General features: G+C 47.4%; 1 protein-coding gene across 7 annotated transcripts in view; it reads right to left on the bottom strand.

Moving 5' to 3' along the window:
- Window positions 1-1251: 1251 nt before the first annotated feature.
- The window catches only part of LOC144124525 (tRNA-queuosine alpha-mannosyltransferase), a 94603-nt gene continuing 70660 nt past the window's right edge, over window positions 1252-25194 (bottom strand). For 2 of the 7 annotated variants that reach the window (XM_077657259.1, XM_077657262.1), the window contains 2 exons: window positions 6230-6321; window positions 1256-3063 (listed from right to left, as the gene is read on the bottom strand). In XM_077657259.1, coding sequence (XP_077513385.1) covers window positions 2980-3063; window positions 6230-6321 — 176 coding nt within the window. In that variant the 3' untranslated portion in view covers window positions 1256-2979. Of the gene's footprint in view, window positions 3064-6229; window positions 6322-6547; window positions 6646-12683; window positions 14561-17726; window positions 17819-18044; window positions 18143-25194 lie in introns of those variants that run through there. The other 5 variants (XM_077657263.1, XM_077657257.1, XM_077657258.1 and 2 more) reach the window with 5 other exon arrangements.

Raw genomic sequence — 25194 nt, 5'->3', positions numbered from 1 at the left:
AATAGGCCATAGCCGAATTCTGTCTTGAGTGCTACCAGTGAGTCTTGTAATTGCCGCACGTCTACAGGTATGAGGTCCCAATAATAATCAGCTGCAACAAAGATGTTGATCCTCTTTCTAATTAGACGAGCTGCTGATACAGTTACATCGCAAAGCTCTGTTATCTCTGCGTGAAACCCTCTGATCACCTTTTCTGGAAGGATTAGCTGGTCAGAGCAGATCTCGGGTATCTTTACAGTTTCAATGGAGCGTTCCTTCCGGTTGTATTGGCTTCTTAACCAAATATATACATGCTTTCGCTTCCGCTTAAAAGTGTTCCTGGACCCTCCCAATGGGTAAATGATTTCTTCTTTTCTTCTTCCCCCCCAACCTCTGACTGTAGTTCGTGTGAGAGCTCTTCGGTCAAAAAGCTGCGCGGGCTGCCCCCCGTCAAACAGGAGACGAGTGAGAATTCTTCACTGCCGTCCCTCTGCCCAGACTTGGGCGGTTTGGAGTAGCATAGTAGGCACTTTGTCATTCTTTCTGCCTGTCGGCGAGTGCAGTTCAGCAGCTGTGCTGCTAGCTGGCTTCCACGCAGGTCACACATTTGAGTTGAGAGCCTTTTACGGCATTTCTTGCACTTCATTCCTTTGTTGTGACACTGTTTCACTGTGTGACTTTTGAGAGAACAGCGGAAGCATTGACCAGACTAACGAAGTGCCCTTTTCTTTTCTTCAAGAGAAAGACACCTCTGACACTCCCATGATCGTTATAACACAACTTATAACTACAATGAGCCATGATCCTTAGCAGGGCTCATTCTTTTTCAAATTACTTGCAGAAGAAAGCGAAGCTGCTGATGCCTTCGAGGCTCTAGGATTTTCGTTCTCAAAATGGATTTGTACTGGGACTCTTGCCTTCTTGCGGACCAAACTGCATCAACTTCTCCCAACTCTCCAGTTCATTTTTGAGAAAAGCTTGCAAAGTTGCAATGCAAGGGCTATCCTCCTTCTTGTCTGCTGAATAACACCTGTGATATTCAATGACCAGGTCATTTGGCAGAATTCGTAACAGTGCAGATATAAGCATTGCTCTGTAGCTGTGCATTTTAACACCAAGCGCCACCAGAGCGGCTATGTTATACTGCATGTGGTCAAAGAGACGATGTAGGTCGCCTCTATGGCCACATGACCTTTATAACCCTTACCTCCTGCCTGCTTCGTACCGTCAGCAAGTCGAGGAGTTTGGTCAGGTGCTCATGGATTAGGACATCTGTGAGTCCGAAGCGCCCTTTCAGAAGCTTGATGATGGTGGTGTAATTGGCCCCTGTTGCTTGAATACCAGCGACCGCAGACGCAGCCCTCCCAGCAAGCGCCGACTGCAGATACAGGAACTTCTCCCTGTTGGAAAGGGCATCGATGTGGTGGATCGCTTGCTGGTACTGCTCCCAGAAGGGCTGCCACTCTGCGGTGGTACCGCTAAACCGCTGCAGCTGGAGCTTCGGCAACTTGACCTTTGAGCCTGCAGTTCACCAGGTACCATCGCGAGCGGCCCGGGTAGCATCCGCTCCTGGACCAGCTTTCGTTCGCTGAGCTTTGGCTTGCTGGACAAGTCTTGCGGCGTAGGTCTCTATTCTGTTGTTGTATGCAATTATACACATGTAGTTCTCCTCGGGGTCATGCAGCAGAAGTAGGTCGACAGCAGCGTCTGCCTCATTAAGCTGTGTCTGAAGGGTGCTAAGCCTTGTTGAATGTACGTTTAGAGCCTTTTTGTCTGCTCATGCTTCTTGATATGAATCTGCTTCTGAATTAAATTTAGTCACTTGAGATCTCAAAGCTCCTCGTTTCTTTTTGAGCCAATCTATTGTAGGCCCGTCGTAGTATCAGTCGTGGTCGTAGAGCCAAGCTTGGCTTCAACTGTGGCGTCTGCACGCCTCGTTCATAGAGCACCGGGCGTGGCTTCTCTAGGCCTTGCTCTCATTCAGTCCAAGGTGGTTGCAAATCCAAGGATCACTGGTGATGGCCCAGGATTCGTTATGTCGTTGGCGCTTGATGGCCTGTGTTCACGGAACATTACACCGTTTAGTCCCAGGTTTCGGCAGCAGCAATTTCAGAAAACTGACAGACACACGACACCATTGTTTCAGATTACACAGTTACTATTGGTGTTTGGTGTTTATTGTCGTATGGGCTGCTCCTTAACGAGCAAGTGAACATCACACAGGCTGTCAGATTACAAATTATGATACGCTAAAATGAACAGTTCCTTCAGTGTGTTCTTTGGAATGATGACACTAGAGTAAACCATGCAGAATCCATTAGCGCCCATTAACAATTTAACATTTAACTTTTCCCCACGTTCTGTTCTCAGTTTCACCACCCAAAACGGTGGCAATGGCATACGAGTTGAGGTCAGGTCAGGAATACAAAAACTGCCATATAATCGCTGCTTTGTTGTTTTATAAACTGCAACTCATCTTATAACAGCCTGCACCAAGCGCCGGAATGACAGGAGTAAGCAAACAGCCATTACATTGCAGCTTTTTTATGCTTCATGCAATGTAAACTTATGCTGCATGTCATAGACATCATTAGGATGTTGAAACAGAAACATGAGAGAAAAATGCAATTCAAATTTAAACGACTTGCTCATGCGGATCCATGTATACTAATGTCTCAAGCACCATTTCCAAAGTGAACAGAACGAAAATTTTAGCACCCCTGCACCTTTAGGTAGGTCTTGAAAGTAGCAACTAACTGCCTTTTGATGTTATGTCTGGGCTTTGAAGTAGCTAGAATGGCAAGAACTGCCCCACACAGACCACACACTGTGAAAATGACTGATGTTGGTGGCCAGGTTTTGCGTGCAGGTCCTGACTGGCAGGCTGTTCTAACAACCCAGAAAAAGAGAGAAGCGCAGTCAGCATCGCCGGAAATGAAAAGCGAAAGCTGGGCACGATGGAGTCCCATCGGGCCAGAGGCAAAGGGTGCATGGGCGTCATCAGCTGGGCACACCAGGTGGCACCAGCAGCATCTCGTGGTAAAGCGGCTGCAGTGACTTCCAGCTGAAGCGGTCATGGTCCAGCTGCAAGAGAAATTGGAACCGCAAGCCTCAACCCAATGTCACTCGCTACAACCTCAATAGGCCCTCAAACTTTCTGAACATAGGAAATAAACCAACTCAATCGTTACTGCCCACAGCAGTGATGACTGCTCCAAAGATATTTATCAGTTGTCTGCATCTTTCCCCACCGGTGTATGTACTTCTCACGTGTTATTTCTGTTTCATACTGTATGCATCATACCAGGCAGATGGCAGCTGTTCTTTTGGTTCCTGCAGTGTAACAAATGCCAAGGAAAGCAGACTAAGTAAATTAGGTGAGCCACGCACCTAAACTGGCAGTTACTCGCCTGCAAGTGTGTGACTAACGATGAAGAGGTGTAATAAGCAGACGAAGCAATGCAAGCACATTGCACCGCCTTAGCAATCATGTCTTGTAATTTCTACTTTGGTGTTTCAAGAAAAAAACAGCGCTACAGGCACAGAGGAAGGCAGACACATGCAGTGGGTTAGTGGTTGGAGTATCTGCCTCACATTTGGGATGCCTGGTTCGATCCCCAGTGCTGCCAGGTACCCACCGGTTTTTTAATGGGTTCAAGATCTTAGACGGTATGGTGCTTGGCTTTTTTAGGGTGAAATGGTTGGAAAAGGGTCTCCGACCAACCGCAAAGAACTGCTCTCTTCATCTAATGAGCACTGCTGTCATCAAGAAAGGCAAACAATGTCTTACACGGGAAATCACAGAATCAGAACGGGCTGCTACCAATGGGGAAGGCTATGACAGCACGGCTTCCACTGCCCTCTCGGACAAAGAGTTGATCTATTTGAGCATGAGTGAATTATAACCTTGCATCGGACAGCATTTATACCGGTTGTTTCACCGAAATTCAACCAAAATTTTTTATAACTGGTTTTTTAAGATGTCGAGATGACTTCTGCTGCATCATTGTATACCAGTGTTGGTGAACATAAGAGACCAGGCGAATTATGCTCACTAGTAAGTTGGTTAACTGATTTATAATAGTTGACTTTTAGCTATTATAGTTAGTTACCTTAGTGCAGATATTTGTAGCCAGCATTTAGGTAACATCTATATCACTTTTTAGAATTTGGGAAACCCGTTTTCCTTTGGCAGTGTAGATTAAATTTCGACCGCTGCGTGCCCTTTCCAAAAGCATGCACCGCGGAGCAACGTCTGTCACTACACGTCATTCCGTGGCGCACTTATCTATAGTCCATTATAACTTAGGAATGCAATGAAGCTCCAAGCACATTCAGGACTGCCGAACAGAATGCCTCGCTGAAAAATAGTAGACCGTTGTAAACGCTTTTCTTGTAACGAAAACAAGAAGTTTAAGCACGAGATCAAATTATAAGCTCAAGAATTTTGATGCACCTGGCATCTCTGATACAGTCAAACTTAAGAAACCTGATTTTGTTCACTGTAGTAACTGACCAGAGGAATAATACAGGACGCCATGGACCATAGCCAGTGTTACCAACTGCTGTTTCCTAGAGCTGTATCCTACTATACGGTGCCTTCAGGACGCTTTGGTGCCCGTGCCTCCACTTCCAGGGTGGGAACACCATTTGTACCACCTAGTGCCACAGTTTCACCATCGCGGCGTCATGTTGGGTCCCACTCGTTGAATGTGTGTGACCATTATGCATGTGGCGTGGTTTTTGTGCGATGTGTTGGTGACAGAAATAACGTGACAGAACTGAAAAGAAAACTTACTGTAAAAACCGGACTATAGGTCGGACCGGAATATAGGTCGACCCCCTAACTAACCAATTCTAGAAATGAAAAATCTTTTTCAATGGGAAAAGTACCGAGAGACATCCTTACTTTGAAACAAATGCGACTCGAGAGGTTGCACAATGGTGACAGTATTTAATTTCATTTAAATGCTGCTTGTATGTACACCCGGCAAATTTTTTAACAATATCGCGCACCAATCGGCCCGCGTGTTTGTTTCTGGCACAGGCAAGTACGGCGCCGTAGAGCAAAGCCCTCCTCTTCATGAATCGCCGCAACCAGGATGGCGAGCCTTTGAATTGCGCCCTCGTGAGTCTAGAGACACGCGCGATCTCTGCCGCTTTCACGCGGATGCATTCGGCAGTCACAGGCAGCGATCTTGCTCGCAGCGCAACGTTTCCTTCCTATTCTCGATACACTACGATCTGCCCACGAAATGATGTTTTCTTCTGGTTGCTGCAAGTTGTAATACGCAGCTTCTGCCTCCGCCAGTACTCAATGCTCTTTTCGGATACTCCAAATTCGCGCTGTGCCGCCAGGTTCCCATGAGCTTCCTCGTACTCAATCGTGTTTTTCTTGAAGGCGACGGTAAATTGCCGTTAGCTTCCGCTTTGCATCTACTGAAACGCAAAATGGCGGCACTGCTGCTGATGGCGATGGTGATGGAGGCTGCTGACTTCAGCCACCCATTGTTGCAAGACCCGTATTTTTTCCGCCAGTGACCGGTATATAAGACGGGGGTCGACTTTTCACCATGGTTTTTTGAAAAAAAGTTCGACCTATATTCCGGTTTTTACGGTAGCTATGTTGTTTTGCTCGTGGCAGTAACGACCTGGCAGTTCGCAGTCTGATTCATGTGATTCAGGCACTGTGACTGCATGGCAATCGACAAGCTACTACGGACTGTGGTGCTCCGCAGCTGCACTGAAAACTAACTGTGGCTATTTTGTTTTCATTCGTATTCGTAATATAACGTATACAGTCACCGAACTGTGTGGGAATATACTACACTCGTGCAAAAGTAAAAACGTTAACAAGGCCAATTTTGCGGGTATATCAGCGGCACGAAAGATCAGCGAAGACCGAAGAAGGATCGAGGCTGTGCGGAACAACGGATTAGCTGCGCAGTTGTTTTTGTATGGTTAATTTCCTCAATTTCTTTGTTGAGAGCGGTTGGGAAGCCACGCACTGTGCCATGCTGTGGACCTGGTTGGCCTGCCAGGCCAATGGACTAATCACACCCTTTGCAGCACCCAAATATGAGAGGAATGCTGTGAAAACCCCAGGCAGGGTTGAGAGTTGGCATCTGTAGTAAGTACTCTAGGGCCATAATAGCTCTGGTAGCATATTTCTATTTGGCCAGCAGTGACGCTGCTCGCAGAAGGCTCCCCAGCCGAGTGACACGCAGCCTAGGCACAGTGAGAGACCCACCTTGGGCGCTGTCCTCCGGGCAGCCTCGGGTCGCAGACAGAAGCTCCGTAGCCGCTTCACCAGCTGCCTTCCCGTGTTGTACAGACAGCAGGCTGCGGGGGCAAGCAAGCCACATCAGTGGCGATGCCCCACTGTCGCCAATGATGCATGGTACAGTGACAAGCTATTTCGCTTCCATGGGCTGTGAGTTGCCAGTGACCGATAAGGTAATCAGCCTGATCTGTCCTGGCCACAACCACATTTGAACAACTAATTCTGGAGCATTAGTCAGTACAACATTTACGGCCACTGTAGCTAGCAGAAAATTTTAAGACTAACCTTGTCTGATAACAATAAGATCCCCAAGTGCAACATCTTGAACCAGAAGCAGGCTAGCCCATGTGTATAGTTTGATGGTGGTCAGCAGTCACACAAATCTATCAAAAAATTAACAGACGGTAAACAAAGAATCAAACATTGTAACTTTGTGCCTTCCTTGCACAACACTGCCCACAACTTTTAAGTTTATAGGTCATGAATCACATGCGTGGGGTGAAGCCGTAGCTAGACTCGCACAGCTTTGTTTTCACAGCTTAATTCTTGTAATGTTGAAAAACAGCATGCCACTCGATCACATGTTGCTTTGTCTTGTTGTTCTTCTGAGTGCTTCAAGATACACTCTTGAACATGGATGGTGGCACTGGTGCACTTATAACGTACTCTCAGGTCATTCCTTTCTGCACAAAACCTGAAATGAACGACTCACACAGATGGTTTGCACTGACATCACAGATGCTGTCATGTTGCCAAACGAGGAACATAGTAAAAGCCTGGACATTTGTGTAATCAATCCGCTTATAACCCCCTGCTCCAGCCTACAGTGTGAAAGTTATGTGCTACTCACCATCGTGGTGCCCGTGACATCATGTAGCGGCGCAGGTTTGGGCAGCGGCACCCACGAAGAAGAGGCTGAAGCCTGGAGCGCGATCTCAAACCCTCGCAGATCTCGGAACAGATTCGGCAACCGGCCCAGCCAGCAGCATCGACGGCACGCTCCGCCAGTTCACCAGCAGCGACAACCAGGCCTCCCTTAATAAATGTGGGTAACCTTCTACATCTAATGACCTCGGAAAACAGCCTCGACGCCAGCAACACTGCAACCACCAGCTCTGTGCTCTGGCTCATCCTTCCCTCCGCTTAGCCCTGCCACTGCCCGCTTGCTGTTCCAGATGTGGAAGGTTGTCCACATTTATTGAGGTAGCCGTAGCTGGTGAACCGGCAGAGCGTGCCGTCGACGCTGCTGGCTGGACTGGTTGCTGAATTTGTCCGAGATCTGCGAGCAATCGAGCTCGTGCTCCAGGCTTCAACCTCTTCATAATGGGCGCTGCTAGTCATGTGCAGGCCATGTATACTATATATTCGCTGGCTCTAAGCCACAGGCAGTCAGTTCCAAAGCATGCCAACAACTTGTCCTCTTAGCCTGCACTGCATTTTTTTTATTTTTATGCTCACAACTTCCGCCAAATGAAATGAAGAAGCAGTCACTGACCATGTCGAAAATGAAAAAAATGTTTCAGCCGCAGCGGTAGCCCAGTGGTTGTGGTGCTCGGCGGCCGACTCGAAAGAAGCGGGTTCAATCCCAGCTGCAGCAGTTGCATTTTGATGGAGGCAAAATGCTATAGATGCCCGTGTACTGTGCGATGTCAGTGCACGTTAAAGAACTCCAGGTGGTATAAATTAACCGGAGCCCTCCACTACAGCATCCCTCATAGCACTCATAGACTGAGTCTCTTTGGGACGTTAAACTCCCATAAACCATAAAAGACATTTTAAAACTCGTACGGGTTTATAGTAGAAGCGAATTTATATGCAAAGAATATGACATAATTGTCAGGCTTAGATGCTTGGCATGGGGTCTTTGTTCCTGAATTTCTTGCACAGTCTGAATGATTAAGGATTACAGCAGAAGACACGTTGTCGGGTTCCTCTCTTTGGATAAGATAGAGGCGTTGTCCCATCCAGTTTAGTCGTCAATGCCATATGCGTGACCAGCGAGTGGATTCATGGCATGCTTATGGTTTTTCCCATCACGCCGATGATCCTTCAGGCGTATAGAGAATTTTCTCGTCTCACTGACGGCACAATTGCAGTTCAGGCAAGGCACCTTGCAGATAACTCTTGGAAAGTGTTCATCTGGTACTCTGTCTCTGAAGTTCATTAGCTGCTTCCACAGCTTGTTCGACGGCACACGCCAGGCGCTGGTGGTATCTCAAAAAGACATGGGAGAGCACTTGGCTGATGCCATGCATGCACGGGATGCCTGCTTGTGTGTGAAAAGTCCTAAATCAGTGGTCGCCGGATGCGCAACTTGCTCACCCATATTCACAATGAAACTGTTGACTGAAAGTTCCCGATGCAGTTTTTTCAGCTCATTTTGAATGTATTCTTCCTCCTTGCAGATGCATGTGGCATGTTTGGTCAGTGAAGTGATGACAGAGACTTTGTGCACAACCCGATGGTTGTGCACGAAATCCATGTACTGGCTGGTGTGCGTAGGCTTTCTATACACTGATAAGGAAAGGCAGCTGCCTTTTCACTAAGCCGGAACATGCAAAAAGAGAAGGCAGTTTCCTCGCTCAAATTCGGCCGTAAACTTCAAGCTTGGGCCAACATTGTTCAGTTCATGTAGGCACCGTGACATGTCTTCTTTCCGTGATATGCAAAAACAGCTGTCAACATACCGGTAGAAGACTTAAGGTGCTGGAGTGAAGGTTTGCAGTACTTTTTTCTCTAGTGCTTCCATGACGAGTTCTGTGGCAGTGACCGATATGTAAGCAGCACTACTGCTGCGTCTTTCGTCTGTTTGCTGCGTCTAATGTGTGTTTGTACAATTTCGAATCGCACAATACGTGTGTGTTGCTCAGGAAAAGCCGGAGTAATGTGTTCAGCTCTGGAACATCAAAAAGAGTACGCCCTGTCTTTTAGCAATGCTTCCTTGCATTTCGTGATGGCTATCAACCGGAACACTGGTGATCAGCGCTGTAACGTCGAGGGCGACCATTAAGCCCTCTCCGTCTAACTCCAGGTCACACATGTTTATAGCAAAAGTTGAAGAGTTCCCAACGTACGTCCTGGCCTTATGGCTGAAGGGCGCAGCGCGTCATGTAGTTGCCCCGAAAGTCGATGCAGTATCGACCTTGTGAAGTCCATCGTGAGATGTAGGTAGCCCCAAAATTTGCATATCATACGAAGAGCACATATAGTAGGAGCCGAACCGTTTGTGCATAAGAGGCCGCAGTAATTAACTTTTTTTTGTCACCCCAAGGCATGAGTCTGAACAGGCCCGCCAGCAGTTTTGTTTGCAGTCTGGCTGTAAGGTCGCACGGAACAGGTGCGTAGGCGCCGTCGTTCAACAAACTGACCATTTTGTCATCGTACTCATTACGGTAGCTTTCCCTTTGTCCTCCCCTAAGACGACAATCACCGGGTTTCATCTTATCTCGTATGGCTCATTTCTGAGCCAGAAAGAAGACGGTCATACGCTGCCATTTCGAAAGTACACCGACAGCACATGTGCGGGCTATATCTTGAAAGTTCGTAGGTAGCAAGATTAACGCACGCTTTACAGCACAGTTAACCTTCTCGTCAGGTGGCCGATCTGTGTTCAAGCCGCAGCAGAGGAAAGATGCTTTGACTGCGCTTGTCGTCTAGGAGGAGGCATTAAGTACATCTGTTTTAATGCGTTAGCGCTGAGGCTAGAAATAAAAAGGCTTCACACAAATCCTGTGGCCATTCTCGAGCAGCAGCTTCCGGACAAGGCCCCTGTTCAGTAGATGATGGACTGGCTGCTGCTGATGACCTTCTCTAGAAGCGCCGCACGTCATACACCTCTGAATTGAGCGACGAGGATGACCCCGCAGGCAGCAAGCACAGCCGTCGCCGTCGAGCACTGTTCACGCTCAAGGAGGCCTGGAGGTGGACAGGTACTAGCGAAGTAGTGTCCATATTCGTGGATTACTACATGGCGTTGTTTAGTGGTACTCCTGATACACAAAATTAAGACGTTATTGCGCATTTCACATCTCTGGTGACGCCTTTACCAGAAGAGGACTGTTCTGCTATTGATGGCTCTTTCATGCATCAGGAGGAAGGTAGAACTAGCTATCGATCACTTACCTCTCTCAAAAACGCCTAGTCCTGATCGTATTTCGAGTGAATTCTATAAAGCATTTAAATACATTCTAACTCCGATCCTACTGCAGGCCTTCACGATGGGTTTTAATGTAGAGGCTAATGAAGAAGTACTGATGAGGGAAAGCTGCGCTCGGTGGAGGGCTGCAGGACGTGGATTACAAAATTTTTTTCTGCAGTTTTGCCAAATCGCCTACAATTCGCAGTGTCAATTCCCACTGGCCCTCACCAAACTTGCGGTTGGAGAGGCCGCTCAATTCAAAGCAATCTACACACTGCGCATACAATCCTTGAAACTTGCTCCTGCTCTCATGATCAGCTTGCTTTGCTTTAGATCGATCTTGCGAAGGCGTTTGACCGTGTTCGCCATTCATTCCTGTTTTCTCTTATAGAGCGAGCAAATGTTGGGTCTACTATACTTAAAGGGGTGCAACTTTGCTACAGGAATTTTTCTACTCGTTTAACCATCGCTTAACCGTGTTCTCAAACACTTCTTTTATCCATTTATGTTCGCTGTTTATCGGAGCGCATGTTGTTTATGCTTTTCTGATTTTATATTTCACTGTGTTATGTAATACGGTCACTTTATTGGCTTTTTCTAAAACCCTATGTAATGCCCGTAAAGGGCCTTTAGGGTATGTGAATAAAAAAAAACATTAATGGTCGTTTGTCATACCCTATGCCAATCTGTTCTTCTGTGAGGCAAGGCCGCCCGATGTCTCCGCTACATTTTCTCCATAGAACTACTAAAGTATCGCAGTATCACATTTGGTCATCATGTTTTCATCCTTCATCAGCTTCTTAGAGAGGTTGACCAAATCCTTCTCTGCGACTGCCTTGCAATCGTCGAGGTGGAGTTTAAACTTGCCTCCACGGTAAGGCAACTTCGTAGCTCCTGCAAGAGAGTTTGATGGATGATTCAAGTGCTCTAAAAACTTCTTTGTCTTCTCTGCTTTCCTGGCCGACAGGCTCGACAACACCCATATTTTGAAGCTCCTAAAGTGACTTTAGGTCAGCCGAAAGGCACTAAGTCTTTTCACCCACCCTGGCCCGCAGCATAGCCAGGAACAAACAGCTGGCGGATGAAGAACTAAAAGGAATAGGCCATAGCCGAATTCTGTCTTGAGTGCTACCAGTGAGTCTTGTAATTGCCGCACGTCTACAGGTATGAGGTCCCAATAATAATCAGCTGCAACAAAGATGTTGATCCTCTTTCTAATTAGACGAGCTGCTGATACAGTTACATCGCAAAGCTCTGTTATCTCTGCGTGAAACCCTCTGATCACCTTTTCTGGAAGGATTAGCTGGTCAGAGCAGATCTCGGGTATCTTTACAGTTTCAATGGAGCGTTCCTTCCGGTTGTATTGGCTTCTTAACCAAATATATACATGCTTTCGCTTCCGCTTAAAAGTGTTCCTGGACCCTCCCAATGGGTAAATGATTTCTTCTTTTCTTCTTCCCCCCCAACCTCTGACTGTAGTTCGTGTGAGAGCTCTTCGGTCAAAAAGCTGCGCGGGCTGCCCCCCGTCAAACAGGAGACGAGTGAGAATTCTTCACTGCCGTCCCTCTGCCCAGACTTGGGCGGTTTGGAGTAGCATAGTAGGCACTTTGTCATTCTTTCTGCCTGTCGGCGAGTGCAGTTCAGCAGCTGTGCTGCTAGCTGGCTTCCACGCAGGTCACACATTTGAGTTGAGAGCCTTTTACGGCATTTCTTGCACTTCATTCCTTTGTTGTGACACTGTTTCACTGTGTGACTTTTGAGAGAACAGCGGAAGCATTGACCAGACTAACGAAGTGCCCTTTTCTTTTCTTCAAGAGAAAGACACCTCTGACACTCCCATGATCGTTATAACACAACTTATAACTACAATGAGCCATGATCCTTAGCAGGGCTCATTCTTTTTCAAATTACTTGCAGAAGAAAGCGAAGCTGCTGATGCCTTCGAGGCTCTAGGATTTTCGTTCTCAAAATGGATTTGTACTGGGACTCTTGCCTTCTTGCGGACCAAACTGCATCAACTTCTCCCAACTCTCCAGTTCATTTTTGAGAAAAGCTTGCAAAGTTGCAATGCAAAGGCTATCCTCCTTCTTGTCTGCTGAATAACACCTGTGATATTCAATGACCAGGTCATTTGGCAGAATTCGTAACAGTGCAGATATAAGCATTGCTCTGTAGCTGTGCATTTTAACACCAAGCGCCACCAGAGCGGCTATGTTATACTGCATGTGGTCAAAGAGGCGATGTAGGTCGCCTCTATGGCCACATGACCTTTATAACCCTTACCTCCTGCCTCCTTCGTACCGTCAGCAAGTCGAGGAGTTTGGTCAGGTGCTCCTGGATTAGGACATCTGTGAGTCCGAAGCGCCCTTTCAGAAGCTTGATGATGGTGGTGTAATTGGCCCCTGTTGCTTGAATACCAGCGACCGCAGACGCAGCCCTCCCAGCAAGCGCCGACTGCAGATACAGGAACTTCTCCCTGTTGGAAAGGGCATCGATGTGGTGGATCGCTTGCTGGTACTGCTCCCAGAAGGGCTGCCACTCTGCGGTGGTACCGCTAAACCGCTGCAGCTGGAGCTTCGGCAACTTGACCTTTGAGCCTGCAGTTCACCAGGTACCATCGCGAGCGGCCCGGGTAGCATCCGCTCCTGGACCAGCTTTCGTTCGCTGAGCTTTGGCTTGCTGGACAAGTCTTGCGGCGTAGGTCTCTATTCTGTTGTTGTATGCAATTATACACATGTAGTTCTCCTCGGGGTCATGCAGCAGAAGTAGGTCGACAGCAGCGTCTGCCTCATTAAGCTGTGTCTGAAGGGTGCTAAGCCTTGTTGAATGTACGTTTAGAGCCTTTTTGTCTGCTCATGCTTCTTGATATGAATCTGCTTCTGAATTAAATTTAGTCACTTGAGATCTCAAAGCTCCTCGTTTCTTTTTGAGCCAATCTATTGTAGGCCCGTCGTAGTATCAGTCGTGGTCGTAGAGCCAAGCTTGGCTTCAACTGTGGCGTCTGCACGCCTCGTTCATAGAGCACCGGGCGTGGCTTCTCTAGGCCTTGCTCTCATTCAGTCCAAGGTGGTTGCAAATCCAAGGATCACTGGTGATGGCCCAGGATTCGTTATGTCGTTGGCGCTTGATGGCCTGTGTTCACGGAACATTACACCGTTTAGTCCCAGGTTTCGGCAGCAGCAATTTCAGAAAACTGACAGACACACGACACCATTGTTTCAGATTACACAGTTACTATTGGTGTTTGGTGTTTATTGTCGTATGGGCTGCTCCTTAACGAGCAAGTGAACATCACACAGGCTGTCAGATTACAAATTATGATACGCTAAAATGAACAGTTCCTTCAGTGTGTTCTTTGGAATGATGACACTAGAGTAAACCATGCAGAATCCATTAGCGCCCATTAACAATTTAACATTTAACTTTTCCCCACGTTCTGTTCTCAGTTTCACCACCCAAAACGGTGGCAATGGCATACGAGTTGAGGTCAGGTCAGGAATACAAAAACTGCCATATAATCGCTGCTTTGTTGTTTTATAAACTGCAACTCATCTTATAACAGCCTGCACCAAGCGCCGGAATGACAGGAGTAAGCAAACAGCCATTACATTGCAGCTTTTTTATGCTTCATGCAATGTAAACTTATGCTGCATGTCATAGACATCATTAGGATGTTGAAACAGAAACATGAGAGAAAAATGCAATTCAAATTTAAACGACTTGCTCATGCGGATCCATGTATACTAATGTCTCAAGCACCATTTCCAAAGTGAACAGAACGAAAATTTTAGCACCCCTGCACCTTTAGGTAGGTCTTGAAAGTAGCAACTAACTGCCTTTTGATGTTATGTCTGGGCTTTGAAGTAGCTAGAATGGCAAGAACTGCCCCACACAGACCACACACTGTGAAAATGACTGATGTTGGTGGCCAGGTTTTGCGTGCAGGTCCTGACTGGCAGGCTGTTCTAACAACCCAGAAAAAGAGAGAAGCGCAGTCAGCATCGCCGGAAATGAAAAGCGAAAGCTGGGCACGATGGAGTCCCATCGGGCCAGAGGCAAAGGGTGCATGGGCGTCATCAGCTGGGCACACCAGGTGGCACCAGCAGCATCTCGTGGTAAAGCGGCTGCAGTGACTTCCAGCTGAAGCGGTCATGGTCCAGCTGCAAGAGAAATTGGAACCGCAAGCCTCAACCCAATGTCACTCGCTACAACCTCAATAGGCCCTCAAACTTTCTGAACATAGGAAATAAACCAACTCAATCGTTACTGCCCACAGCAGTGATGACTGCTCCAAAGATATTTATCAGTTGTCTGCATCTTTCCCCACCGGTGTATGTACTTCTCACGTGTTATTTCTGTTTCATACTGTATGCATCATACCAGGCAGATGGCAGCTGTTCTTTTGGTTCCTGCAGTGTAACAAATGCCAAGGAAAGCAGACTAAGTAAATTAGGTGAGCCACGCACCTAAACTGGCAGTTACTCGCCTGCAAGTGTGTGACTAACGATGAAGAGGTGTAATAAGCAGACGAAGCAATGCAAGCACATTGCACCGCCTTAGCAATCATGTCTTGTAATTTCTACTTTGGTGTTTCAAGAAAAAAACAGCGCTACAGGCACAGAGGAAGGCAGACACATGCAGTGGGTTAGTGGTTGGAGTATCTGCCTCACATTTGGGATGCCTGGTTCGATCCCCAGTGCTGCCAGGTACCCACCGGTTTTTTAATGGGTTCAAGATCTTAGACGGTATGGTGCTTGGCTTTTTTAGGGTGAAATGGTTGGAAAAGGGTCTCCGACCAACCGCAAAGAACTGCTCTCTTCATCTAATGAGCACTGCTGTCATCAAGAAAGGCAAACAATGTCTTACACGGGAAATCACAGAATCAGAACGGGCTGCTACCAATGGGGAAGGCTATGACAGCACGGCTTCCACTGCCCTCTCGGACAAAGAGTTGATCTATTTGAGCATGAGTGAATTATAACCTTGCATCGGACAGCATTTATACCGGTTGTTTCACCGAAATTCAACCAAAATTTTTTATAACTGGTTTTTTAAGATGTCGAGATGACTTCTGCTGCATCATTGTATACCAGTGTTGGTGAACATAAGAGACCAGGCGAATTATGCTCACTAGTAAGTTGGTTAACTGATTTATAATAGTTGACTTTTAGCTATTATAGTTAGTTACCTTAGTGCAGATATTTGTAGCCAGCATTTAGGTAACATCTATATCACTTTTTAGAATTTGGGAAACCCGTTTTCCTTTGGCAGTGTAGATTAAATTTCGACCGCTGCGTGCCCTTTCCAAAAGCATGCACCGCGGAGCAACGTCTGTCACTACACGTCATTCCGTGGCGCACTTATCTATAGTCCATTATAACTTAGGAATGCAATGAAGCTCCAAGCACATTCAGGACTGCCGAACAGAATGCCTCGCTGAAAAATAGTAGACCGTTGTAAACGCTTTTCTTGTAACGAAAACAAGAAGTTTAAGCACGAGATCAAATTATAAGCTCAAGAATTTTGATGCACCTGGCATGTCTGATACAGTCAAACTTAAGAAACCTGATTTTGTTCACTGTAGTAACTGACCAGAGGAATAATACAGGACGCCATGGACCATAGCCAGTGTTACCAACTGCTGTTTCCTAGAGCTGTATCCTACTATACGGTGCCTTCAGGGTGCTTTGGTGCCCGTGCCTCCACTTCCAGGGTGGGAACACCATTTGTACCACCTAGTGCCACAGTTTCACCATCGCGGCGTCATGTTGGGTCCCACTCGTTGAATGTGTGTGACCATTATGCATGTGGCGTGGTTTTTGTGCGATGTGTTGGTGACAGAAATAACGTGACAGAACTGAAAAGAAAACTTACTGTAAAAACCGGACTATAGGTCGGACCGGAATATAGGTCGACCCCCTAACTAACCAATTCTAGAAATGAAAAATCTTTTTCAATGGGAAAAGTACCGAGAGACATCCTTACTTTGAAACAAATGCGACTCGAGAGGTTGCACAATGGTGACAGTATTTAATTTCATTTAAATGCTGCTTGTATGTACACCCGGCAAATTTTTTAACAATATCGCGCACCAATCGGCCCGCGTGTTTGTTTCTGGCATAGGGAAGTACGGCGCCGTAGAGCAAAGCCCTCCTCTTCATGAATCGCCGCAACCAGGATGGCGAGCCTTTGAATTGCGCCCTCGTGAGTCTAGAGACACGCGCGATCTCTGCCGCTTTCACGCGGATGCATTCGGCAGTCACAGGCAGCGATCTTGCTCGCAGCGCAACGTTTCCTTCCTAATCTCGATACACTACGGTCTGCCCACGAAATGATGTTTTCTTCTGGTTGCTGCAAGTTGTAATACGCAGCTTCTGCCTCCGCCAGTACTCAATGCTCTTTTCGGATACTCCAAATTCGCGCTGTGCCGCCAGGTTCCCATGAGCTTCCTCGTACTCAATCGTGTTTTTCTTGAAGGCGACGGTAAATTGCCGTTAGCTTCCGCTTTGCATCTACTGAAACGCAAAATGGCGGCACTGCTGCTGATGGCGATGGTGATGGAGGCTGCTGACTTCAGCCACCCATTGTTGCAAGACCCGTATTTTTTCTGCCAGTGACCGGTATATAAGACGGGGGTCGACTTTTCACCATGGTTTTTTGAAAAAAAGTTCGACCTATATTCCGGTTTTTACGGTAGCTATGTTGTTTTGCTCGTGGCAGTAACGACCTGGCAGTTCGCAGTCTGATTCATGTGATTCAGGCACTGTGACTGCATGGCAATCGACAAGCTACTACGGACTGTGGTGCTCCGCAGCTGCACTGAAAACTAACTGTGGCTATTTTGTTTTCATTCGTATTCGTAATATAACGTATACAGTCACCGAACTGTGTGGGAATATACTACACTCGTGCAAAAGTAAAAACGTTAACAAGGCCAATTTTGCGGGTATATCAGCGGCACGAAAGATCAGCGAAGACCGAAGAAGGATCGAGGCTGTGCGGAACAACGGATTAGCTGCGCAGTTGTTTTTGTATGGTTAATTTCCTCAATTTCTTTGTTGAGAGCGGTTGGGAAGCCACGCACTGTGCCATGCTGTGGACCTGGTTGGCCTGCCAGGCCAATGGACTAATCACACCCTTTGCAGCACCCAAATATGAGAGGAATGCTGTGAAAACCCCAGGCAGGGTTGAGAGTTGGCATCTGTAGTAAGTACTCTAGGGCCATAATAGCTCTGGTAGCATATTTCTATTTGGCCAGCAGTGACGCTGCTCGCAGAAGGCTCCCCAGCCGAGTGACACGCAGCCTAGGCACAGTGAGAGACCCACCTTGGGCGCTGTCCTCCGGGCAGCCTCGGGTCGCAGACAGAAGCTCCGTAGCCGCTTCACCAGCTGCCTTCCAGTGTTGTACAGACAGCAGGCTGCGGGGGCAAGCAAGCCACATCAGTGGCGATGCCCCACTGTCGCCAATGATGCATGGTACAGTGACAAGCTATTTCGCTTCCATGGGCTGTGAGTTGCCAGTGACCGATAAGGTAATCAGCCTGATCTGTCCTGGCCACAACCACATTTGAACAACTAATTCTGGAGCATTAGTCAGTACAACATTTACGGCCACTGTAGCTAGCAGAAAATTTTAAGACTAACCTTGTCTGATAACAATAAGATCCCCAAGTGCAACATCTTGAACCAGAAGCAGGCTAGCCCATGTGTATAGTTTGATGGTGGTCAGCAGTCACACAAATCTATCAAAAAATTAACAGACGGTAAACAAAGAATCAAACATTGTCTCTTTGTGCCTTCCTTGCACAACACTGCCCACAACTTTTAAGTTTATAGGTCATGAATCACATGCGTGGGGTGAAGCCGTAGCTAGACTCGCACAGCTTTGTTTTCACAGCTTAATTCTTGTAATGTTGAAAAACAGCATGCCACTCGATCACATGTTGCTTTGTCTTGTTGTTCTTCTGAGTGCTTCAAGATACACTCTTGAACATGGATGGTGGCACTGGTGCACTTATAACGTACTCTCAGGTCATTCCTTTCTGCACAAAACCTGAAATGAACGACTCACACAGATGGTTTGCACTGACATCACAGATGCTGTCATGTTGCCAAACGAGGAACATAGTAAAAGCCTGGACATTTGTGTAATCCGCTTATAACCCCCTGCTCCAGCCTACAGTGTGAAAGTTATGTGCTACTCACCATCGTGGTGCCCGTGACATCATGTAGCGGCGCAGGTTTGGGCAGCGGCACCCACGAAGAAGAGGCTGAAGCCTGGAGCGCGATCTCAAACCCTCGCAGATCTCGGAACAGATTCGGCAACCGGCCCAGCCAGCAACATCGACGGCACGCTCCGCCAGTTCACCAGCAGCGACAACCAGGCCTCCCTTAATAAATGTGGGTAACCTTCTACATCTAATGACCTCGGAAAACAGCCTCGACGCCAGCAACACTGCAACCACCAGCTCTGTGCTCTGGCTCATCCTTCCCTCCGCTTAGCCCTGCCACTGCCCGCTTGCTGTTCCAGATGTGGAAGGTTGTCCACATTTATTGAGGTAACCGTAGCTGGTGAACCGGCAGAGCGTGCCGTCGACGCTGCTGGCTGGACTGGTTGCTGAATTTGTCCGAGATCTGCGAGCAATCGAGCTCGTGCTCCAGGCTTCAACCTCTTCATAATGGGCGCTGCTAGTCATGTGCAGGCCATGTATACTATATATTCGCTGGCTCTAAGCCACAGGCAGTCAGTTCCAAAGCATGCCAACAACTTGTCCTCTTAGCCTGCACTGCATTTTTTTTATTTTTATGCTCACAACTTCCGCCAAATGAAATGAAGAAGCAGTCACTGACCATGTCGAAAATGAAAAAAATGTTTCAGCCGCAGCGGTAGCCCAGTGGTTGTGGTGCTCGGCTGCCGACTCGAAAGAAGCGGGTTCAATCCCAGCTGCAGCAGTTGCATTTTGATGGAGGCAAAATGCTATAGATGCCCGTGTACTGTGCGATGTCAGTGCACGTTAAAGAACTCCAGGTGGTATAAATTAACCGGAGCCCTCCACTACAGCATCCCTCATAGCACTCATAGACTGAGTCTCTTTGGGACGTTAAACTCCCATAAACCATAAAAGACATTTTAAAACTCGTACGGGTTTATAGTAGAAGCGAATTTATATGCAAAGAATATGACATAATTGTCAGGCTTAGATGCTTGGCATGGGGTCTTTGTTCCTGAATTTCTTGCACAGTCTGAATGATTAAGGATTACAGCAGAAGACACGTTGTCGGGTTCCTCTCTTTGGATAAGATAGAGGCGTTGTCCCATCCAGTTTAGTCGTCAATGCCATATGCGTGACCAGCGAGTGGATTCATGGCATGCTTATGGTTTTTCCCATCACGCCGATGATCCTTCAGGCGTATAGAGAATTTTCTCGTCTCACTGACGGCACAATTGCAGTTCAGGCAAGGCACCTTGCAGATAACTCTTGGAAAGTGTTCATCTGGTACTCTGTCTCTGAAGTTCATTAGCTGCTTCCACAGCTTGTTCGACGGCACACGCCAGGCGCTGGTGGTATCTCAAAAAGACATGGGAGAGCACTTGGCTGATGCCATGCATGCACGGGATGCCTGCTTGTGTGTGAAAAGTCCTAAATCAGTGGTCGCCGGATGCGCAACTTGCTCACCCATATTCACAATGAAACTGTTGACTGAAAGTTCCCGATGCAGTTTTTTCAGCTCATTTTGAATGTATTCTTCCTCCTTGCAGATGCATGTGGCATGTTTGGTCAGTGAAGTGATGACAGAGACTTTGTGCACAACCCGATGGTTGTGCACGAAATCCATGTACTGGCTGGTGTGCGTAGGCTTTCTATACACTGATAAGGAAAGGCAGCTGCCTTTTCACTAAGCCGGAACATGCAAAAAGAGAAGGCAGTTTCCTCGCTCAAATTCGGCCGTAAACTTCAAGCTTGGGCCAACATTGTTCAGTTCATGTAGGCACCGTGACATGTCTTCTTTCCGTGATATGCAAAAACAGCTGTCAACATACCGGTAGAAGACTTAAGGTGCTGGAGTGAAGGTTTGCAGTACTTTTTTCTCTAGTGCTTCCATGACGAGTTCTGTGGCAGTGACCGATATGTAAGCAGCACTACTGCTGCGTCTTTCGTCTGTTTGCTGCGTCTAATGTGTGTTTGTACAATTTCGAATCGCACAATACGTGTGTGTTGCTCAGGAAAAGCCGGAGTAATGTGTTCAGCTCTGGAACATCAAAAAGAGTACGCCCTGTCTTTTAGCAATGCTTCCTTGCATTTCGTGATGGCTATCAACCGGAACACTGGTGATCAGCGCTGTAACGTCGAGGGCGACCATTAAGCCCTCTCCGTCTAACTCCAGGTCACACATGTTTATAGCAAAAGTTGAAGAGTTCCCAACGTACGTCCTGGCCTTATGGCTGAAGGGCGCAGCGCGTCATGTAGTTGCCCCGAAAGTCGATGCAGTATCGACCTTGTGAAGTCCATCGTGAGATGTAGGTAGCCCCAAAATTTGCATATCATACGAAGAGCACATATAGTAGGAGCCGAACCGTTTGTGCATAAGAGGCCGCAGTAATTAACTTTTTTTTGTCACCCCAAGGCATGAGTCTGAACAGGCCCGCCAGCAGTTTTGTTTGCAGTCTGGCTGTAAGGTCGCACGGAACAGGTGCGTAGGCGCCGTCGTTCAACAAACTGACCATTTTGTCATCGTACTCATTACGGTAGCTTTCCCTTTGTCCTCCCCTAAGACGACAATCACCGGGTTTCATCTTATCTCGTATGGCTCATTTCTGAGCCAGAAAGAAGACGGTCATACGCTGCCATTTCGAAAGTACACCGACAGCACATGTGCGGGCTATATCTTGAAAGTTCGTAGGTAGCAAGATTAACGCACGCTTTACAGCACAGTTAACCTTCTCGTCAGGTGGCCGATCTGTGTTCAAGCCGCAGCAGAGGAAAGATGCTTTGACTGCGCTTGTCGTCTAGGAGGAGGCATTAAGTACATCTGTTTTAATGCGTTAGCGCTGAGGCTAGAAATAAAAAGGCTTCACACAAATCCTGTGGCCATTCTCGAGCAGCAGCTTCCGGACAAGGCCCCTGTTCAGTAGATGATGGACTGGCTGCTGCTGATGACCTTCTCTAGAAGCGCCGCACGTCATACACCTCTGAATTGAGCGACGAGGATGACCCCGCAGGCAGCAAGCACAGCCGTCGCCGTCGAGCACTGTTCACGCTCAAGGAGGCCTGGAGGTGGACAGGTACTAGCGAAGTAGTGTCCATATTCGTGGATTACTACATGGCGTTGTTTAGTGGTACTCCTGATACACAAAATTAAGACGTTATTGCGCATTTCACATCTCTGGTGACGCCTTTACCAGAAGAGGACTGTTCTGCTATTGATGGCTCTTTCATGCATCAGGAGGAAGGTAGAACTAGCTATCGATCACTTACCTCTCTCAAAAACGCCTAGTCCTGATCGTATTTCGAGTGAATTCTATAAAGCATTTAAATACATTCTAACTCCGATCCTACTGCAGGCCTTCACGATGGGTTTTAATGTAGAGGCTAATGAAGAAGTACTGATGAGGGAAAGCTGCGCTCGGTGGAGGGCTGCAGGACGTGGATTACAAAATTTTTTTCTGCAGTTTTGCCAAATCGCCTACAATTCGCAGTGTCAATTCCCACTGGCCCTCACCAAACTTGCGGTTGGAGAGGCCGCTCAATTCAAAGCAATCTACACACTGCGCATACAATCCTTGAAACTTGCTCCTGCTCTCATGATCAGCTTGCTTTGCTTTAGATCGATCTTGCGAAGGCGTTTGACCGTGTTCGCCATTCATTCCTGTTTTCTCTTATAGAGCGAGCAAATGTTGGGTCTACTATACTTAAAGGGGTGCAACTTTGCTACAGGAATTTTTCTACTCGTTTAACCATCGCTTAACCGTGTTCTCAAACACTTCTTTTATCCATTTATGTTCGCTGTTTATCGGAGCGCATGTTGTTTATGCTTTTCTGATTTTATATTTCACTGTGTTATGTAATACGGTCACTTTATTGGCTTTTTCTAAAACCCTATGTAATGCCCGTAAAGGGCCTTTAGGGTATGTGAATAAAAAAAAACATTAATGGTCGTTTGTCATACCCTATGCCAATCTGTTCTTCTGTGAGGCAAGGCCGCCCGATGTCTCCGCTACATTTTCTCCTTTATCAGGAGCCGCTTTGTTTGACCGTTTTGTGTAACAGCAATATTCATGGCTTCTCTATTTTGGGTAATAACGTCAAAGCGCTTGCATATGCTGACGATCTTGCTTTTTTCTGCATAGATAAACATAGCATTGATAAAGTTATATCGATCATAGATCAATTTGGCATCGTTTCTGGTGCTCAGATGAATCGCTCCAAAAGTTCTGGCCTGTGGTTCGGTTCATGGGGCTCAGCACCACTCCGTTATGCTGGAATAGAATGGTCATGTGTGACACCTAAATACCATGGCATTCCACTTCATGCACTTAAGTCTAGTGCACATTATAGGAAGGAGTGGGTTCCGGTCGTCGAATGTTATGCTCAGAGTTTTGTCGCGCTCAGGCCTGCAACACCTTTCTGGCAACAAAAATTTATTATGTACTCCAGGTCTTGCACTGCGCTAGACATTATATCCAGCGTTTTCATCGAATATTTGCTACAGTTATTTGGGAATCCAATTTCGAGCCGGTGAGATGTGATAATCCTTTCAGGCCTCTTTGTGCAGGAGGACTAGGCTTAGTTCACCTGTAAGAGAGACAGTTAGTTGCCCACTTCTTTTTTTGCGAATGTTCACATCCGACTATTAGAGCATTCTTGCAGATTAATCTCATGAACCTGTTTCCAAACTTAGTGGTTTCTTTAAATTTTACTCGGCGCCCCTCTTTACTGGGCTTTATACAGGAAGTTTGTGCTTCTGTGGGGTTCCTGAGAGTATAATTTTCTAATGAGTACTTATTTTCTGTTTGGCGATAGAGTCTGTACAGGGATTTGATAACGATGCTCTTTCTGCTGCCCTTGTATCGGTGTGTATACTTTGGCCTCAAGGGTCATGATACGTTAACGCGAGTGTGCCAGATGCCGATTCCTGCTTGCACCAAAACTTTTTTCCATAAATTACACACCGAAGCTATACCTGTTAACACGTGGCACCATAGGAAAAACGTTTTTGTGCCTTCTGTTAACTGCCGTCTGTGCAGTGCACCTGAAACCATTGAACACTGTTTTATTAACTGCAAGGATGCGATTTTGGTTTGGGATGTGTTGCAGAGGATGCTAAAGAAAGACTGTTTTAAATTCCTACAGCGTTCGTTACCTTGCGGCTACTCAACCTGATTACGAACCATATGACATGCTTTTCCTCATTGGACTTCACAGCCTGTGGCAAACACGCATGCTGGACCACAACGCTGAACCTCTTGTTTCAGCCAGAACCCATTTGAGTCGAATGATGCTCCAACTCAGGGACATTTATGATGGAAGGGACTTTCTACCGGACTGCTTTCCGCTGTTGATGCAGTGTCATCTTTGCCGCCCTTTTAGCTGTCTTGTTTTTTGTGGAGCTAGTGCAGTGCGGTCACTAGCTGCGTTCTTTGTAAATAATCTGTATTTAGCCCCTTTCTGTACGTACATAGCCTCGTGTAGTAAATACCATGTTGAAAAAAAAAAAAGAACCCACAAATCCGGGAGAAAACACCTCGACGCTGACGCCCTGTCTCGATGCCCGTTGCCTGACTCCCGGACTCACGCTGCGGCCCCCTCAACAACGTGCCCTTCACCTCAGGCGTCCGACCTCCCTCTGGATTGTGTACCCATTGTTGTTGCACCAGTCGACGTCCACGCCGATTAGCCCTCCCATCAGCTGGCTGATCCATACTGCTGCACTATCATCGATCGTCTCCGAGGCCAATCAGCGGCACCCAACAGTCGCTCGCGCCACCAGCTTCGCCAGTTCAGATTTCAGCACGGCACACTCTGCCGCTACACCTACCACCCCACAGGTCACCGGTGGGTTCCCGTTGTGCCTCGCTCCCTACGTCTTCAAGTTTTGCAGGCTTACCACGACGATGCCTCTGCCGGTCATTTGGGTCACCTGAAGACGTATGACCGTATCAAGAGCCGATACTTCAGGCCTGGGCTCTCTACTAGCGTCGCCAAATACATATCCTCCTGTGTGTCTTGCCAACGTCGCAAGCGGTCAACATCCGTTCCTGCCGGCCTCCTACAGCCTCTTCCTTGCCCATCCGTGCCTTTCGACACCGTCGCCATCGACTTGTTTGGTCCCTTTCCCCTTACGCCAGCTGGCCACCGTTGGGTTGTCACCGCCATTGACCACCTGACGCGGTATGCTGAAACAGCCCCGCTTCACTCCGGTGCCGCTTCTGAAGTCGCCGACTTTTTCTTGCATGCAAGAGTGTTGCGCCATGGTGCTCCCCGTGTCCTGATAAGCGACCATGGGAAGACATTTTTGTCCCATGTGCTTGAAGAGGTCCTCCACGCCACCAACACTGTCCACAAGACATGTTCTAGCTACCATCCTCAAACCAACGGTCTCATCGAGCGCTTTCACCGTACCCTGTCTGACATGATATCTATGTACATTCGGCCTGACCATAAGAACTGGGACAACATTTTGCCCTTTGTCACCTTTGCCTACAATTCCGCAGTTCAACGCACCACTGGCTACAGCCCTTTCTTCTTGGTTTATGGCCGTGTTCTATCCTCATTGTTCGATACCGCCTTCTTTT

This window comes from Amblyomma americanum, chromosome 3, assembly GCF_052857255.1.
Source record: "Amblyomma americanum isolate KBUSLIRL-KWMA chromosome 3, ASM5285725v1, whole genome shotgun sequence".
NCBI lineage: Eukaryota > Metazoa > Arthropoda > Arachnida > Ixodida > Ixodidae > Amblyomma > Amblyomma americanum.
This window is presented reverse-complemented; position numbering and strand designations above follow the sequence as displayed.